General features: G+C 39.5%; 1 protein-coding gene across 2 annotated transcripts in view; it reads right to left on the bottom strand.

Moving 5' to 3' along the window:
• Positions 1–833: 833 nt before the first annotated feature.
• TRPC1 (transient receptor potential cation channel subfamily C member 1) overlaps positions 834–21118 on the bottom strand; it is a 40283-nt gene continuing 19998 nt past the window's right edge. Inside the window, exons 13-14 of one of the 2 annotated variants that reach the window (XM_085854248.1) lie at positions 2776–2970; positions 834–2679 (exon numbers count right to left, since the gene is read on the bottom strand). In XM_085854248.1, the coding sequence (XP_085710374.1) occupies positions 2476–2679; positions 2776–2970 (399 nt within the window). In that variant the 3' untranslated portion in view covers positions 834–2475. Of the gene's footprint in view, positions 2680–2775; positions 2971–9090; positions 10738–21118 lie in introns of those variants that run through there. The other variant, XM_085854249.1, reaches the window with a different exon arrangement.

Genomic DNA, 21118 nt, shown 5'->3' with positions numbered 1-21118 from the left:
AATTCGGAACCAGAAAGTACCTGCGTAAAGGTAATAGAACCTTTCTGGCTTTACTGGGAGTGATGAGCTCCTGTACAACATACCTGAGCACACCACAAGTCAAGATTTGTCCTTGTAAGGTGCAATCCCATCCTGCAACTCCATTATCACAACAGGTACAACCACGGATGTTTTGTTCACCAGGTGAGTGTTATGAATGAGGAAACCCAGCACGTGGTAGGAGTTCAAGTTCCTTCTTTTTAGATTTGTTTGAAGACTTTTTTAATTCTAGTAGGTCACTTAATGAGTGTGTGGTTGAATCGATGGCTGCAGGTTCGAATCCTGTCTTTTTAACTATTACTTAAGGATTATTAAATAATTGATTATTTAAAATTGTTTAATTCACACGCCTTATGCTGATTGAGTGGATGAAACACTTCTCTGACTCATGGTGAGGGTTGTTAGTTCGAATCCCACTGTTCCTTCGGCGGTGAGTCCTGGACTACTAACTCGGTTATCTCTTTAACCTGCTCTTTCATTTAAGGGGGCAGCGAGAGAGTGGGGTGGAATGGGGTCAGCCCCTGGCCCAGTTGTATCGGGGGGTGCTAGGAGAGGGAGGGAGGGATAAATACAAGGGATAAGAGCAGGTTGGAGATTAAGGCAAGGGACCCACTTTTATTTTTAAAATAATTTAATAAAATGGGGACATTACAAAGTCATTCTATCCACAACTTCCCATTTACAAACATGCTCGGGCTAGGATTTGAACCACAAATCCACACAACTGCTGAACCTCTCAGCCATCCACAGTTGGAACAAAAGTTTAATTTTTTTTTGATTTATGTAGATTAACGTACACGTTAACAATTAATATATAGCTCTGACTTCCTCTGCCTTGTATTCCTCGTCTACCTCCTTTTCACCCGACACGAGAAACCTGGATGCAGGATTTTTGGACCGTCAAGCTTCATCATCCTCGATTTCGACCATCAAGCTTCATCATCCTCATCATCCTCTACTTGGACCATCAAGCTTCATCATCCTCTACTTGGACCATCAAGCTTCATCATCCTCATCATCCTCTACTTGGACCATCAAGCTTCATCATCTTCATCATCCGCTATTTGGACCATCAAGCTTAATCATCCTCTACTTGGACCATCAAGCTTTATCAATCTCTACTTGGACCATCAAGCTTTATCAATCTCCGCTTGGACCATCAAGCTTCATCATCCTCATCATCCTCCATTTGGACCATCAAGCTTCATCATCCTCATCATCCTCTACTTGGACCATCAAGCTTTATCATCCTCTACTTGGACCATCAAGCTTCATTATCCTCTACTTGGATCATCAAGCTTCATCATCCTCCATATGGAACTTCAAGCTTCATCATCCTCTACTTGGACCTTCAAGCTTCATCATCATGTACTTGGACCATCAAGCGTCATCATCCTCGACTTGGACCATCATGTTTTATCCCCCTCCTCAACCCCGACATCACCGATCTTAGCAGCTTGGGTTGATGGATATATGAGGATAGACCACCTGAATCAAATGAGGATGTATCCTGATCTGGTGTCTGCACCAAAGTCAGCATCGCCCGCACCCTCCAGGTCTCCTAAGGAGGGACGAATCGACCGAGCCAGGTCACAGAACAGATGAAAGTCTCAGTGCTGACCAATGGTAGGACAGCGTTCATGATTTGAAGGCATAGGGTAGCCTGCTATTGTGGCATAACTGAACCAGTTTTCAATTCAAAACAACTTCTCGGTCGTATTTTCAATCACAATTTTCCCAGAACAAATGTAATGATTGGGCAAGGTGTTGAAGTTTTCACCTCCATCATCGCTGTCATCACTAACACCGCCACACCACGGCAATTCCTCATTTTAATATACAGTCAGTGTCATTAAATGTGATGATATACAGCCCATACATTCAACTGGTCACCTCGATAAGCGTCATACATGACTCATTGCATGATGTCATAGTGGAGTAACTCTGGGCTGACAATTGTGGGCATGTATTATGACGACGTCCTCGCACAGGAAAGGGAAGGGGGTTCGTTCCAGTGGGTCATATTCTTTAACACATCACACAGATGGGCAGGTTAGGAGAAAAAGAAAACCCCGTAAGAGAAGGAATTGGTCAATCACAAGACTAATGACGTGCATTATCCACTCAGGTTGGAATAAAGTTTAGGGAGAGTCGTGAGGGCAAAACAAAGTTCTTCTTACTTAATGTCTGACAGGAATCCTTTAAGTTTAAGATGTCCATTTCTATTAGATTCTCATATGAGCCTCGACATTGTATTAAAAAAACAACACCAAGATTCCCATAGGACATTTTGGTTTCAGGGGACAGGATATTCGACACATAAGTAAATCAACATGATACTAAATGGGAAGAGTTTTAGGTGTTCAGTGCATAACCGCAAGAAGGGAAATGTATGGAAAACGAAAAGGGTTTTCGATTGGGGAAACAGTTGAAGTCTCAACTTGGACGGCGAGCATGCACAATTGGCCGAACGTCGTTACGGACTCGGGACAGTTCTTGCCGCAGGTCTGAGAGGTTGTCCGTAGCCATGCGATGCCAGTTGTGTCGTCGTCGTCGCACATCGGTGAGATATCGGTGCACGAGGCAACACATCACACGCTGGTAGCCCTCGGCACGATGTGCCCTCTCCCCTCGCCATTCCTGGGGATTGAACAAAACAGGATGGCATCACTAAGCGATTGCCGAGATGCTTCACCGTGATGTGATGAATGTGGATTGAGGTCAGAGAGGGCATACACGCAGGCTGCGCTCCATCTCGCTGCGTCCATGCTCCGTGTGCGTGCGGGTCCACTTGCGAAATGCGTTCAATCCATAGCACAGGGATTTGGGACTCGGGAGAAGGTTGAAGGGCGGTGGGACCGTCGACTTGTCATCAAAGTAGCTGAGCCAAAGTTTTGCTCGAGCAAACTTCCATTCCTTATCCTCGTGGTCCTAAAAACACCGATGGTTCAGTGTTAATATGTCGTGGAGAACTCCATTTGTAATTACCTTCGCAAACTTTGTTGTGAAGATTATGTTTTGATCGCTGTGTATTATTTATTTATTTATTTGTGAATTTGTTTGTTTGTTTGTTTGTTTGTTATTCGCATAACTCCAAAAGTATTGAACTGAATCGCAGCAAATTTGCTGGGATGATTGATTATTATCCGAGGACCATTTGATTCGATTTTGGGAGCGATCGGGTCAAAGGTCAAGGTCATGAAAAGGTCAAAATCGTCTTTTTACCATAGCGCGGTCAATTTGGATCCAATTTGCATGCAACTAATGCCAAAATGTTCAGAATTCAATGCCCCATCTTGTGATATGTGACTTGACACAATGATGGAATAACCCTTATTAGCGGTTGGGAGTCAAAGGTCAGGGGGGGTCACGACATTGCAAAATGTGCGGTTTTAGTCATAACACGGTCAATTCTTATCCGATTTGCATGAAACCAACACCAAAATGTTGACTGTTCTATTCCCCACACTCTAATACAAATTACAAAATTAAGAGTACAAAATTCAAGGTCGAGGTCATGAAAAGGTCAAAATCGTCATTTTGCCATAGTGCGGTCGATTTTTATCCAATTTGCATGCAACCAATGCCAAAATGTTGTGAATTCAATGCCCAATCTTGTGATATATGATATGACACAATGACGTCATTACCTTTGTTAGCGGTTTGGGTCAAAGGTCAGGGGGGTCAACGACCTTTATTATCATAACGCGGTCAATTGTTATACAATTTGCATGTAAGTAGATTCAAAATGTTTAGAATTCAATTCCCTATCCTGTGATGTGTAATATTTTACAGTGACTTTATTCTTCCATGTTTCGTGTTTTGTCAAATGATGTACGTCATTAGTTCAGATGAACTCTTCTACGTCCTTTTCAGGCTAATATGTCCCTTTGGTTACCAGTTTGGGCATTGTACTTTTGCAGGATTAATTCTTGTATGAACCGTGCATTCTTAGTTTCTCAGTTGTTCTTAAATAATACAAAACAATTAACTGTTTTAATTGTACAATGAATGTTTGTTCACAATAAATAACTTATTTAGAAAAACAGAAACTCGTGTGTGCTAAATGCCCCTAAAATTCCAGAAAATAATTTCTTATAATGTGACCAGTTGTCATCAGATTGACTTGACACCAACACCCAAAAAGGTCAGGGAGTTCATACAGAAATTGTACAATGTACGTGAATCGGTGTCAAACAGCAGGAAATTTAATGTTTTTAAGCCATCATAACACATATGAGATGGCAGATGTGGTATGGGATTAAATACCCTCACAATCAACGGTTTCTGGGGGGGGGGGAGCAAAATGTAGCGTTGGCGAAGGTATGCGCTCTACTGAGTGCCTGTTCTAGTTGCAAATAAATTAATGATTGAAATAAAAAATCATTTCATAATTTAACTTTACGGTTCAGGTTTTCAATTTTTTAAGGCATATTATCAAATATTTAGGTGGCAGGCTGCCACCTGGGACACCACCACCACCACCTGTCCTTTAAGATCCTTTTGCAGAATATTGGTTCTATTGCAAGCTCTTGGGGCAGTATGGGGGTTTGTGTATTTTTGAGGTTTCTTTTTGCCTTATGGGTTGCATTACTGGTTCTGCAGTGTCTGTGGGAGGGGACTGTTGGAGTCGGTGTTCCCACAGGTTTGCTGCCAGAAGGCTCAAAGCTCGGACTTGGGTGTAGTGACCTGGTAGGCTGCCTCAAAAAAAAAAGATACTCCACTTTATATTGATTGAGCCCATGTGCTGAGCAATAAGTAAATAAACAAAGAAATATACTGTACAATGAAATGCAGACCTAAAAAAGTAACTTGACCTGTTTACACACAAGCACATGCACATCTCCATTCCAAACAAAACACGGAATGCGCACCTCAACTTCCTTATTCCTCGCTTCTCCAGTCCATGGAAATGCCTTCTGGCATGTATTATCCATCACAAACATTCGGATGTTCTGTCTCACTCTTCCCTCCAGGGCTTCAAGCAGGCAATAAACTGCCACCTCGTGTCATCCCCCATGCTGACCCATGGTCTTTATTACCCCCATTTAAAACTGACAATATAACACAATCCTCGAACTTGCTGATTTCCAGCTCAATCTTTCTCTTCCTTTCCTCTCCTTTTCATTTCATTCATTTATTCATTCACTTATCAGTTGTGCCCAGTTGGAACCAAAATAAGCTTGCCCAATTGTCTCCAAACCAGAAAGCAAGTCTCCCTCACAACATTACACAGCACATGCATGTTCTCATTCCAAACATAACGCGTCTCCATCCCAAACACAACACGGCTCCATCACAAACATAATGAGTCTCCATCACAAACATGAGTCTCCTTCACAAACGTAATGAGTCTCCTTCATGAGCACCCTTGCACTTTTTTTCCAAATAACTCACAATTTTCTCGAAAAAATAAGTTGAAATTGACAGAAGTATTTCATCTCCACATTTCTTACTTCACTACTAATATTAAAGAACCTTTGTTTGTGATTCAGAACTCAATATATACTTTTAAACCAGAGAATAAAAATAAATGGCATTGACAAAGTTAATGACACCCCTAACTTAATATTTGGTAACAGTTTTTGGATAAAATAACTGCAATCAAGCACTTCCTATAGCCATGAATGAGCTTCCTTCACCTCTCTCGTGGCAGTTTGTCCCTCTCTTTTTGTGCAAACTGCTCCAGTTTTCCCAAGTTTGAAGAGTGCCTTCTCCCAACTGCTGTTTTCAGATTTCCCCACAGGTGTAAAATGGGTTTTAGATCTGGACTCATTGCTGGCCATTTCAGAACAGTCCAGCATTTTGTCTTGAACCATTCCTGGGTGCTTTTTGAAGTGTGTTTGGGGTCATTATCCTGCTGCAAGACCCATGACCTTCGACGGAGACCAAGCTTTCTGGCACTGGGTTGAACATTGCACTCCAAAATGCCTTGGCAATCTGATTTCATGATGCCATGCACACATCAAAGGGCGGAGGAGCTCCTTGTGAGCCAACGGCCATCTATATCTAGTGCCCAACTGTGTCTGCGGACGTCCTCCTGCAGTTGGGTCACTTCGTATTAAGAGGGTGGTGGCAGGATTTGCACTCCGGCCACCGTAAAACCCTTCATTCCGCAAAACGCAAAAACGCAAAAAAAATCTGAAAACCCACTCCGTGGGAGTACCTCCTGTGCAGCTTCCCTTCGCAGGGCAGCTCACCGGATGACGGGATTGGGGCAAAGCCTTCGGGACCCACAATCTTTGATAGGAGGGAAACCACGGGGTAACATCCCTGGGTCAGATTGCGGGAGAGTGTGACGGAGTGGTGCTGAGGTGTCGTCCACCAGACGGCGGTCTCCTTGGGTTAACCTGAGGCGGTCCCTTCGGGTGGGTGCCTGGAATGTCCTATCCCTAAGAGAGGATGATCACCTGTCTCTGTTATCATCTGAGCTCAAGCGTTTGGACATCGGGATTGCAGCTCTCTCTGAGGTTCGGAGACCGGATTGCGGCGAGATAATGGTGGGTGGTTACACCTACTATTGGTCTGGTCGCTCTGATGGTTACCATACCCAAGGAGTTGCTGTAGCTGTGTCCAATAAGCTGACCCCAATGATAATTGAGGTAACACCGGTCAACGAGCGTATTATGAGATTAAGGATTCGTCACTCCTTAGGTGTCATTTCCCTGGTCTCTGTTTATGCTCCGACTGAGGCGAGTGATCTCACCGTGAAGGATACATTCTACGCCACACTCGAGTCTGTGGTTGATCAGTGCCCCAGACGAGATACACTTCTAGTCTTGGTGGATTTCAATGCATCGACTGGAACTGATAGGGACGGTTATGAGGTGTGTGTCGGTCCCCATGGGTCAGGAACGATGAACCAGAATAGCACTAAGTTCCTTGACTTTGTAAGAAGTCATGGACTTAGGGTGGCTGGTTCATGGTTTCAGCGCCCACAAGCTCATCACTGGACTTGGTATTCCAACGCTGGCGGTGTGGCAAAGGAGATTGACCATGTCCTCATTGACGGTCGTTGGAGGATGATCCAGAACTGCAGGGTCTACCGGAGTGCTCAGTTCCTCAATACTGACCACAGGCCTGTTGTAGCAACTCTAAAGCTGCACCTTAAATCCTGGAGAATGGTACCATCCCAGCCGAGGCTGGATGTTGCCAAGCTCAGGGATGAGAGAGTAGCTGAAGATTTGCGAACAGGCTGAGTGGACACTTGGGGGGGTCTGGGTGCTTTGGGGGGTCCTGAAGAGTTGTGGAGCGCCTTCAAGACCACCGTCCTTGATGTTGCCGGTGGATGCCTTGGAGCTCACCGCAGGGCAAAGAAGAATTTTGTCTCTCAAGGGACACTGGATACCATTGACCAGAGTCGCAGGGCCAGGCTGAATGGCAGAGCTGAGCTGTTCAGGGAGCTGAGGCGTAAAACTGTACGTGCACTGAGGGTGGACAAGGAGGCCTATGTGCGAGGAATCTGTGAGGGGGTAGAGCATCACCTGTGGACAGGTGATTCTCGTCCTGCTTACAGGGGAATTCGCGCATTACGTTCATCCAAGCCCACCCCTCAGAGCACTACAGTTCGAGCAGAGAGTGGTAGGCTCTTGACAGAGGAGTCTGAAGTGAAGGCCCGCTGGGCCGGTTACTTTGAGCGGTTGTACCAGGCTGATCCCCCAACTGTCGAGTTGGACGTCAATGGTGTTACAATCCCTGTTGCTGACCCTCGAATCAACTGTGGTCCACCTACGCTTGTGGAAACACGGGCTGCGGTGAACCAGTTGAAACGGGGCAAAGCTCCAGGGATCTGTGGCATCCATGCCGAACTTCTCAAGGCTGGTGGAAATGCTGCACTCGTGCCGTTGCATGCAGTTTTGTGCTCTGCCTGGAACACAGGCATCATCCCAACTGATTGGAAGAGGGGCCTTGTTGTCCCTCTCTGGAAAGGGAAGGGTGATCGTCAAGACTGCAACAACTACCGAGGGGTGACGCTGCTCTCAGTGCCGGGCAAGGTCTTTGCTCGGATAATTCTTGATAGGGTTCGCCACCATCTGCTTGAGCACCAGTGTCCAGAGCAGTCAGGCTTTACACCAAAGAGGTCAACGATTGACCGTATCCTTGCACTTCGTGTCCTCACCGAACGCAGACGAGAGTTTCGGCAGGGGCTGCTTGCAGCCTTTGTTGATCTCTGTAAAGCGTTCGATTCAGTGAATCGGGATGTCCTCTGGAGGATTCTTGGTCTTCGTGGGGTGCCACCAAAACTGATCGATCTGATGTCTGAACTCTACTCTGGTACTGAGAGTGCTGTGAAGTGTGGTGGTACCATCTCTGACTTATTTCCAGTTGTTACTGGAGTTCGTCAGGGATGTGTACTTGCCCCCACACTTTTCAGCACTTGTATGGACTGGATTCTAGGGAGGATGTCGGAGAGATCAAGTTGCGGTGCGTCATTTAGGAATGTCAAGATCTCGGACCTTGACTTTGCAGATGATGCAGTCGTCTTTGCGGAGACTTTAGACATCCTCTTGGGGGCCCTCGAGGTGCTGAATGAGGAGTCGGAGCCGTTGGGATTACGGGTTTCTTGGGTCAAAACTAAGATCCAGGCTTTTGGTGACATCTTGGATGCTGCTGTCCTGTCTGTGTCTGTTTGTGGTGAGGATGTTGAGGTCGTGGAGAGATTCACTTACCTTGGCAGTGATATTCATGTCTCTGCTGGCTGCGAGTCAGAGGTCAATAGACGTCTGGGTCGGGCCTGGGGAGTCATCGATTCACTGGATCATGGGGTGTGGCGCTGCCGGTACCTGTGCGGGAGGACGAAAGTCCGAGTCTTCAGGTCCTTGGTACTTCCAGTCTTGCTCTATGGGTGCGAGACTTGGACTCTGACCAAGGATCTGAGATGGAGACTTAATTCCTTTGGTACCAGGTCTCTTCGGAGAATCCTTGGCTATCGCTGGTCGGATTTTGTGTCCAACGAGCGGTTGCTGAGAGAGACTCGGATGAGATTTGTTACCTGCATAGTCCGTGAGCGTCAGTTGCGGCTGTATGGACATGTGGCTCGTTTTCCTGACTCTGATCCTGCTCACCAGATTCTCTCAGCGAGGGAGTCTCATGAGTGGAGGAGGCCAGTGGGTCGACCACGTGCCTCATGGTTGCAACAGGTTGACCATCATCTCAAGGAGATGGGGATGGGCCTGGCATCTGCCTGGGGGATGGCCAGAAGGAGGCCCCTGGAGTACCGGCGGAAAGTGGACGCAGCGACGTGCTGTTCTGGCACATGCTCCCATACCTGACCTGACCTGATGCACACATTGAAGGCACCCAGTGCCAGAGACAGCTCAGCAACCCCAAAACATCACTGAACCTCCTCCATGTTTGACTGTAGGGAAGGTGTTCTATTCTTGGAAGGTTTCATTTTGTTTTCTGTAAATATATAGATGATGTGCTTTACCAAAAAGTTCTAATTTGGTCTAATCTGTCCACAGGACATTCTCCCAGAAGGATTTTGGCTTGTTCAGGTGTCTTTTGGCAAACTCCAGTTTGGCTTTCTTATGTCTCTCCATCTCAGCAGTGAGGTCCTCGTGGGTTTCCTACCATAGAACCCCTTTCATTGAGTTGGCGATGGATGGTGTGAGTTGAAACTGTCGTACCTCGTGTCTGAAGGTCAGCTTGAATCTGTTTGGCAGTTGATCGAGGTGCTTTTTCCACCATTCGAACAATCCTTCGCTGCAATCTTCGATCAAGTTTTCTCTTGCAGCCACGTCCAGATAGATTGGCTCCAGTGCCATGGGCCTTAAACTTCCTGATAATGTTGCGTGTGGTGGACACAGGAACATCAAGGTCTCTGCATATGGACTTGTAGCCTTGAGATTGTCCATGCTTGGTTACAATCTTGTGTCTGACCTCCTCGGACAATTCTCTGGTTTTCGTTCTTTTCTCTATGCTCATTGCAGGACACACAGTGACACAACACAGCAGAATGACTCCTTTTTTCCATCCAAACTGGTTGAATGAGTGATTTTTATATTTCAGGCACGTGCAACTCACCAGGGGTGAGTTCATTTCCAAAGTAAAGGAGAATCGCCTGCTTGAAATCTAATTATTTCTAACGTCTAAAAGGTGCCAATGCTATTGTCCTGGCCATTTTCGGATTTCTATGTGGAATAAGCTGAGATTTAGTAATTTTTTTCAGCTTTTTTTGTTTTATTCCACTGCAAACCAAATAAATACATATGTGGGTACCAAAATATATTTTAACTTCAACAATTTTCTGGAAGAAATGATGTAATATTTGAAAAAAAGTGCCAGAGTGCCAATATTTTTGGCCATGACCGTATCGTCAAAATTTCGTGTTAATCGGACCAGCAATTGCAGATAATTTTTTTCCATTCTGACCGGATCAAGCGTTGCACTGGGCGAGTTATGACGTCATAATGAAGGCACCAAATACATCATTAACATATCTTATTCCGCATGGGAAGTACTTGACAATGAGCTAAGTTTCAAGTTTTCACATGGAACGGTTTCGGAGATATAGAGATGCAAAGTTTTTTTGGTTTTTCTAAAATGTACCATGTGACTGTTCTTTTCCAAGATGTACCATGTTTTTTTCCAAGATGTACCTGTAACATGTGACCTATGACGTCATAATTATCATTTTAAATTCCTAAAGGAGGCGGCGCACCGATGGTCAAAATTTCTTGTCAATTGGACGAACAGCTGCAAAGAAAAAAATTTGATTACTTATCGAATCAAGCATTGGACTTGTCGAATCATGACATCCTAATGAACAGAGCAATGACATCATCATCATGATCACATCTAATTCCCCATGGGGAGTACTTGATAATGAGTATGTACTTGATAAAGTATGTACAGTTAAAATATGAGTCCATCTATAAAGTATGTGCAATTAGAATACGAGTACATATATAAGGTATGTACAATTAGAATATGAGTACATCTATAAGGTATGTACAGTTAGAATATGAGTACATCTATAAGGTATGTACAATTAGAATATGAGTACATCTATAAAGTATGTACAATTAGAATATGAGTACATCTATAAAGTATGTACAATTAGAATATGAGTACATCTATAAGGTATGTACAATTAGAATATGAGTACATCTATAAAGTATGTACAATTAGAATATGAGTACATCTATAAAGTATGTGCAATTAGAATATGAGTACATATATAAGGTATGTACAATTAGAATATGAGTACATCTATAAGGTATGTACAGTTAGAATATGAGTACATCTATAAGGTATGTACAATTAGAATATGAGTACATCTATAAAGTATGTACAATTAGAATATGAGTACATCTATAAAGTATGTACAATTAGAATATGAGTACATCTATAAGGTATGTACAATTAGAATATGAGTACATCTATAAAGTATTACAATTAGAATATTAGTACATCTATAAAGTATGTACAATTAGAATATTAGTATATCTATAAAGTATTTACAATTAGAATGTGAGTACATCTATAAAGTATGTACAATTAGAATATGAGTACATGTATAAAGTATGTACAATGCGAATGTGAGTACATGTATAAAGTATGTACAATTAGAATGTGAGTACATCTATAAAGTATGTACAATTAGAATATGAGTACATCTACAAAGTATGTACAATTAGAATGCGAGTACATCTACAAAGTATGTACAAATAGAATATGAGTACATCGATAAAGTATGTTCAAGAAGAATATGAGTACATCTAAAGTATGTACAATTAGAATATGAGTGCATGTATAAAGTATGTACAATTAGAATATGATTACATCTATAAAGTATGTACAATTAGAATGTGAGTACATCTTCAAAGTATGTACAATTAGAATATGAGTACATGTATAAAGTATGTGCAATTAGAATATGAGTACATGGATAAAATATGTACAATTAGAATGTGAGTACATGGATAAAATATGTACAATTAGAATGTAAATACATGTATAAAGCATGTACAATTAGAATGTGAGTACATGTATAAAATATGTACAATTAGAATGTGAGTACATGTATAAAGTATGTACTAATAGAATGTGAGTACATTTATAAAGTATGTCCAATTAGAATATGAGTACATGAAGAGAGTATGTACAATTAGAATGTGAGTACATGTATAAAGTATGTACAATTAGAATGTGAGTACATGCATAAAGTATGCACAATTACAATGTGAGTACGTGTATAAAGTATGTACAATTACAATGTGAGTACATGTATAAAGTATGTACAATTACAATGTGAGTACATGTATAAAGTATGTACAATTAGAATGTGAGTATATGTATAAAGTATGTACAATTAGAATGTGAGTACATGGATAAAATATGTACAATTAGAATGTGAGTACATCGATAAAATATGTACAATTAGAATGTAAATACATGTATAAAGCATGTACAATTAGAATGTGAGTACATGTATAAAGTATGTACTAATAGAATGTGAGTACATTTATAAAGTATGTCCAATTAGAAGATGAGTACATGAAGAGAGTATGTACAATTACAATGTGAGTACATGTATAAAGTATGTACAATTAGAATGTGAGTACATGCATAAAGTATGCACAATTACAATGTGAGTACGTGTATAAAGTATGTACAATTACAATGTCAGTACATGTATAAAGTATGTACAATTACAATGTGAGTACATGTATAAAGTATGTACAATTAGAATGTGAGTACATGTATACAGTATGTACAATTAGAATGTGAGTACATGTATAAAATATGTACAATTATAATGTGAGTACATCTATAAAGTATGTACAATTAGAATGTGAGTACATGTATAAAGTATGTACAATTAGAATGTGAGTACATGTATAAAGTATTGTTGCTGCTGTGGAAATTTGCAAACCACGATTCAGGGCCCGTAGGTGAGATATCTCTAAGTACATGTGTCGTTAGCCCCAAACCCGTTGTTTAGAGGGACTTTATGTGGTTCATTCGGGCTGCGACGCTTTGAGATAGCCATTTTTTCTGTTCTATCTTTATTTTGAACCAACCACGTCTCAACCGCCATCACACAACAACCACCTTAACCACCACGCCAGCCGTCGTCACCAACTGCAACCATGCTCCAACCCTCGGACAACAACAACGCCAACAGCCACGACCTTTACCTTCACAACTCGCTCCCACATCATCGCATCACCGTCATTCCCAAACAGCACCATAACCATCAAAGCACCACCGAAAACTCTCCACCACCCCCACTTCTCTGCTTCTATGGCCATTCTCTCACCACCTGTGAATACTGAGCGTCGGGCTGTCTTGGGCCCGTTGAGCGATACGCACCGAGCCGCGAGCGCAAATAACGGCCTTTCCGAGGAAAATTTGGATCACAAACACTACACGCCCACTTCCCCTCCATCCAATTAGCAAGTGCGGAGCGGCTTGGCCCCGCCTCCAGGCGCGTCTGTGTGAAATCGATATATGCAAGTTCTAGGATCAGGGGAGGTTCACGCCCACTTTTCCTCCGTCCAATTGGCGAGCATGGCTCCGCCCCCGAGGTCATCCTGATCCGGATATTTGCATATTGTTTTCTCCTGCTGGCATACAAAACGGCGAGCGCAAGGCGAATCAGGGCAGAGTGAGTCAGTTTTGGTTGGAGAGTTGAGTCGAGTCGGGTGGCGAAGTGAGTCGAGTCAGGTGGCGAAGTGAGTCGAGTCGGGTGGCGAAGTCAGTGGAGTCGGGTGGCGAAGTCATCGGTGTGGCAAAGAGTTGGGTTCTGGAGTCGGCTGAGAAGAGTTGCAGGAAGAGGCAAAGGAGCTCGTGTCCGAGGCGAGAAGGACGGCGGTTGGCGACGAGGGCGTGGTGTGCGATCGCTCGTCGCGGGACCCAAGTCTGCCAGCCATTCTCCTCCCCCAGGGCATCAACAATTCCCCTTTTCCCCCGTGCTGAGATAGTGCAAAAAGGGGGCCCCGTTCCCACCCCACTCCAAACGTCGTGCCAACGAAACCCGCCAAGGAGAAGGGAGTCCGGGCACAGCCACGCGGCCACATCTGCGGCTCACCCACCAATGCGTCACGAGGACGCGGGTAAGACCCCCCCCCCCTGGTCTCGCGGACCTGGCCGCTCCTCCAGGTCACGCGCACAATTGGCTTGCAAGCCTGTCTGCCCCCTTGTCTATGAGGGTGGCTTCTTTCCTTTGCTTTTGAGTAAATGTGTGTTAGCGCCGTCTTTAAAGTAGAATTGTATAAGTGTTGCTGTGTGTGCGCATAGTCGGTAGTAACTCTGCGTCATTGTTGCTTTTGTTTTGGTTGCTGTATGTGCATTTTGACTGCTTGGCTGTATATATGTGCTTTCCGTGTGCAGGGAAATAAATGTGTATTGTGTGAACTGTTTTCCCGTTTCGCTTCGTCTTTTCTTGATTGACCCTCAATCCTGCTTCACGTAAAGGGTTCGTAGTGGGCTTAAGACACCCGGTAATTAATCGGAACCGTCGAGGCCGACGATAACACCGCTCGGTTATCAATGTAGCACAGAACGGACCGCTTAAGCGGTTTGTGTCCAGATCAGGCCTGTGGCGTGGTACGATTGCCCGGTCGACCATCCGCGCAGGTACTTAGGTAGATCGAATTTGGCGAGCAACCCTATCCTGCGCGGGTGGGCAATTGGCACGGTCATGGTGGGGTTAAAACCCCACCCGTGACTAGTTCCCGGCGTTGGTCGGAGAGGGTCACGACTGAATTGTCCGTCCGGTGGGCGACGCAGGCGCGATTCGAATGACGTGGCCATCCGCATGCCGGCGGGCGCGAATTCGCAATAGTATGTACAATTAGAATGTGAGTACATGTCTAAAGTATGTACAGTTAAAATGTGAGTACATGCATAAAGAATGTCCAATTAGAATGTGAGTACATGTATAAAATTTGAACAATGAGAATGCGAGTACATGTACAAAGAATGTACAATTAGAATGTGGGAACATGTATAAAATATGTACAATTAGAATGTGAGTACATGTATAAAGTATGTACAATTAGAATGTGAGTACATGTATAATGTATGTACAATTAGAATGTGGGTACATGTATAAAGAATGTAAATTAGAATGTGAGTACATGTTTAAAATATGTACAATTAGAATGTGAGTACATGTATAAAGTTATACAATTAGAATGTGAGAACATGTATAAAGTATGTACAATTAGAATGTGAGTACATGTATAAAGTATGTACAATTAGAATGTGAGTACATGTATAAAATATGTACAATTAGAATGTGAGTACATGTATAAAGTATGTACAATTAGAATGTGAGTACATGTATAAAGTATGTACAATTAGAATGTGATTTCATCTTTAAAGTATGTACAATTATAATGTGAGTACATGCAGAAAATATGTACAATTAGAATGTGAGTACATGTATAAAGAATGTACAATTAGAATGTGAGTACATATATAAAATATGTACAATTAGAATGTGAGTACATGCATAACGTATATACAATTAGAATGTGAGTGCATGTTTCAAGTATATACAATTAGAATGTGAGTCCATGTATAAAGTATGTACAATTAGAATGTGAGTACAAGTATAAAGTATATACAATTAGAATGTGAGTACATGTATAAAATGTGTACAATTAGAATGTGAGAACATCAATAAAGTATGTACAATTGGAATGTGAGTACATGTTTCAAGTATATACAATTAGAATGTGAGTACATGTATAAAATATGTACAATTAGAATGTAAGTACATGCATAACGTATATACAATTAGAATGTGAGTACATGTATAAAGAATGTACAATTAGAGTGTGAATATGTGAATAAATAATGTACAATTATAATGTGAGTACATCTATAAAATATGTACAATTAGAATGTGAGTACATCAATAAAGTATGTACAATTGGAATGTGAGTGCATGTTTCAAGTATATACAACTACAATGTGAGTACATGTATAAAGTATGTACAATTAGAATGTGAGTACATGTTTAAAGTATGTACAATTAGAATGTGAGTACATGTTTAAAGTATGTACAATTAGAATGTGAGTACATGTATAAAGTATGTACAATTATAATGTGAGTACATGCAGAAAATATGTACAATTAGAATGTGAGTACATGTATAAAGAATGTACAATTAGAATGTGAGTACATATATAAAATATGTACAATTAGAATGTGAGTACATGCATAACGTATGTACAATTAGAATGTGAGTGCATGTTTCAAGTATATGCAAATAGAATGTGAGTCCATGTATAAAGTATGTACAATTAGAATGTGAGTACAAGTATAAAGTATATACAATTAGAATGTGAGTACAAGTATAAAGTATATACAATTAGAATGCGAGTACATGTATAAAATGTGTACAATTAGAATGTGAGAACATCAATAAAGTATGTGCAATTGGAATGTGAGTGCATGTTTCAAGTATATACAATTAGAATGTGAGTACATGTATAAAATATGTACAATTAGAATGTAAGTACATGCATAACGTATATACAATTAGAATGTGAGTACATGTATAAAATATGTACAATTAGAGTGTGAATATGTGAATAAATAATGTACAATTAGAATGTGAGTACATCTATAAAATATGTACAATTAGAATGTGAGTACATCAATAAAGTATGTACAATTGGAATGTGAGTGCATGTTTCAAGTATATACAACTAGAATGTGAGTACATGTATAAAGTATGTACAATTAGAATGTGAGTACATGTTTAAAGTATGTACAATTAGAATGTGAGTACATGTTTAAAGTATGTACAATTAGAATGTGAGTACATGTATAAAGTATGTACAATTATAATGTGAGTACATGCAGAAAATATGTACAATTAGAATGTGAGTACATGTATAAAGAATGTACAATTAGAATGTGAGTACATATATAAAATATGTACAATATGAATGTGAGTACATGCATAACGTATGTACAATTAGAATGTGAGTGCATGTTTCAAGTATATACAATTAGAATGTGAGTCCATGTATAAAGTATATACAATTAGAATGTGAGTACAAGTATAAAGTATATACAATTAGAATGTGAGTACATGTATAAAATGTGTACAATTAGAATGTGAGAACATCAATAAAGTATGTACAATTGGAATGTGAGTGCATGTTTCAAGTATATACAATTAGAATGTGAGTACATGTATAAAGTATGTACAATTAGAGTGTGAATATGTGAATAAATAATGTACAATTAGAATGTGAGTACATGTATAAAATATGTACAATTAGAATGTGAGTACATCAATAAAGTATGTACAATTGGAATGTGAGTGCATGTTTCAAGTATATACAATTAGAATGTGAGTACATGTATAAAGTATGTACAATTAGAATGTGAGTACATGTATAAAGTATGTACAATTAGAATGTGATTTCATCTTTAAAGTATGTACAATTATAATGTGAGTACATGCAGAAAATATGTACAATTAGAATGTGAGTACATGTATAAAGAATGTACAATTAGAATGTGAGTACATATATAAAATATGTACAATTAGAATGTGAGTACATGCATAACGTATATACAATTAGAATGTGAGTGCATGTTTCAAGTATATACAATTAGAATGTGAGTCCATGTATAAAGTATGTACAATTAGAATGCGAGTACAAGTATAAAGTATATACAATTAGAATGTGAGTACATGTATAAAATGTGTACAATTAGAATGTGAGAACATCAATAAAGTATGTACAATTGGAATGTGAGTACATGTTTCAAGTATATACAATTAGAATGTGAGTACATGTATAAAATATGTACAATTAGAATGTAAGTACATGCATAACGTATATACAATTAGAATGTGAGTACATGTATAAAGAATGTACAATTAGAGTGTGAATATGTGAATAAATAATGTACAATTATAATGTGAGTACATCTATAAAATATGTACAATTAGAATGTGAGTACATCAATAAAGTATGTACAATTGGAATGTGAGTGCATGTTTCAAGTATATACAACTAGAATGTGAGTACATGTATAAAGTATGTACAATTAGAATGTGAGTACATGTATAAAGAATGTACAATTAGAATGTGAGTACATATATAAAATATGTACAATTAGAATGTGAGTACATGCATAACGTATGTACAATTAGAATGTGAGTGCATGTTTCAAGTATATACAATTAGAATGTGAGTCCATGTATAAAGTATGTACAATTAGAATGTGAGTACAAGTATAAAGTATATACAATTAGAATGTGAGTACAAGTATAAAGTATATACAATTAGAATGTGAGTACATGTATAAAATGTGCACAATTAGAATGTGAGAACATCAATAAAGTATGTACAATTGGAATGTGAGTGCATGTTTCAAGTATATACAATTAGAATGTGAGTACATGTATAAAGTATGTACAATTAGAGTGTGAATATGTGAATAAATAATGTACAATTAGAATGTGAGTACATGTATAAAATATGTACAATTAGAATGTGAGTACATCAATAAAGTATGTACAATTGGAATGTGAGTGCATGTTTCAAGTATATACAATTAGAATGTGAGTACATGTATAAAGTATGTACAATTAGAATGTGAGTACATGTTTAAAGTATGTACAATTAGAATGTGAGTACATGTTTAAAGTATGTACAATTAGAATGTGAGTACATGTATAAAGTATATTCAATTAGAATGTGAGTACATGATAAAAAGTGTGTTCAATTAGAATGTGAGTACATGTTTAAAGTATGTACAATTAGAAAGTGAGTACATGTATAAAGTATATTCAACTAGAATGTGAGTACATGATATAAAGTGTGTTCAATTAGAATGTGAGTACATGGATAAAGTATGTACAAATAGAATGTGACAATGTGTATAAATCATGTACAATTAGATTGTGAGAACGTGTATCAATCATGTACAATTAAAATGTGAGTACATGTATAAATATGTACAATTAGAATGTGAGTACATCAAGAAAGTATGTACAATTGGAATGTGAGTACATGTATAAAATATGTACAATTAGAATGTGAGTACATCCTTAAAGTATGCAAAATTGCAATGTGAGTGCATGCATAAAGTATGTACAATTAGAATGTGAGTACGTCTTTAAAGTATGTACAATTAGAATGTGAGTCGGTCTATAAAGTGAGTACAATGAGAATGTGAGTTCATGTATAAACAATGTAGAATTGGAATGTGAGTACATTTATAAAGTATATACAATTAGAATGTGAATTCATGTATAAAACATGTACAATTCGAATATGAGTATGTGTATAAAACATGTACAATTAGAATGTGAGTACGTGTATTAAATAATGTACAATTAGAATGTGAGTCCATGTATAAAATATGTACAATTAGAATGTGAGTACATGTATAAAATATGTACAATTAGAATGTGAGTACATGTATAATGTGAGTACTTGCATAAAATATGTACAATTAGAATGTGAGTACATGTATAAAATATGTACACTTAGAATGTGAGTACATGTATAAAGTATGTACAATTAGAATGTGAGTACATGTATAATGTGAGTACGTGCATAAAATATGTACAATTAGAATGTGAGTACATGTATAAAATATGTTTAATCAGAATGTGAGTCCATGTATAAAGTATGTACAATTAGAATGTGAGTACATGTATAATGTGAGTACGTGCATAAAATATGTACAATTAGAATGTGAGTACATGTATAAAATATGTACAATTAGAATGTGAGCACATGTATAAAATATGTACAGTTAGAATGTGAGTACATGTATGAAATATGTACAATTAGAATGTGAGTACATGTATAAAGTATGTACAAGTAGAATATGAGTACATGTTTAAAGTATGTACAATTTGAATGTGAGTACATGTATAAAGTATGTGCAATTAGAATGTCAGTACATGTTTAAAGTATGTACAATTAGAATGTGAGTACATGTTTAAAGTATGTACAATTTGAATGTGACTACATGTATAAAATATGTACAATTTGAATGTGAGTACATGTATAAAATATGTACAATTAGAATGTGAGTACATGTATAAAATATGTACAATTAGAATGTGAGTACATGTATAAGGTATGTACAAGTAGAATATGAGTACATGTTTAAAGTATGTACAATTTGAATGTGAGTACATGTATAAAGTATGTGCAATTAGAATGTGAGTACATGTTTAAAGTATGTACAATTTGAATGTGAGTACATATATAAAATATGTACAGTTAGAATGTGAGTACATGTATAAAATATGTACAATTAGAATATGAGTACATGTTTAAAGTATGTACAATTAGAATGTGAGTACATGTATAAAGTATGTGCAATTAGAATGTGAGTACATGTTTAAAGTATGTACAATTTGAATGTGAGTACATGTATAAAATATGTGCAATTACAATATCAGTACATGTATAAAGTATGTACAATTAGAATGTGAGTACATGTATAAAATATGTACAATTAGAATGTGAGTACATGTATAAAATATGTACTAATAGAATGTGAGTCTTCTTCTTCTTTCGGCTCGCTCCCGTTCGGGGTCGCCACAGCGGATCAACCGTCTCCATTTCGCTCTATCCTCCACATCTTCCATTGACACTCCAACCACCCGCATGTCCGCCCTCACCGTATGCATGAACCTCTTCTTTGGCCTTTCTCTTCTCCTCCTGCCTGGCGGCTCCATCTTCAACATCCTTCTCCCGATATACTCCGCTTCCCTCCTGTGCACATGTCCAAACCATCTCAATCTCACCTCTCTCACTTCGTCTCCAAACCGTCCTAGCTGCGCTGTCCCTCGAATATACTCATTCCTTATCCTGTCCATCCTCATCACTCCCAACGAGAATCGCAGCATCTTTAACTCTGCCACCTCCAGCTCCGCTTCCTGTCTTTTTGTTAGCACCACCGCCTCCAAACCATATAACATAGCTGGTCTCACTACCGTCTTATATACTTTCCGCTTCACTCTTGCAGCTACCCTTCTGTCACAAATCACTCCTGCAACTCTTCTCCACCCACTCCATCCTGCCTGCACTCTCTTTTTCACTTTTCTACCACACTCTCCATTACCTTGGA

Source organism: Eptatretus burgeri, chromosome 14, assembly GCF_056783735.1.
Source record: "Eptatretus burgeri isolate ZD-2024b chromosome 14, Ebu_testis_v1, whole genome shotgun sequence".
Classification (NCBI taxonomy): domain Eukaryota; kingdom Metazoa; phylum Chordata; class Myxini; order Myxiniformes; family Myxinidae; genus Eptatretus; species Eptatretus burgeri.
The sequence above is the reverse complement of the archived record's forward strand: the minus strand, read 5'-3'. Positions and strand labels throughout refer to the sequence as shown.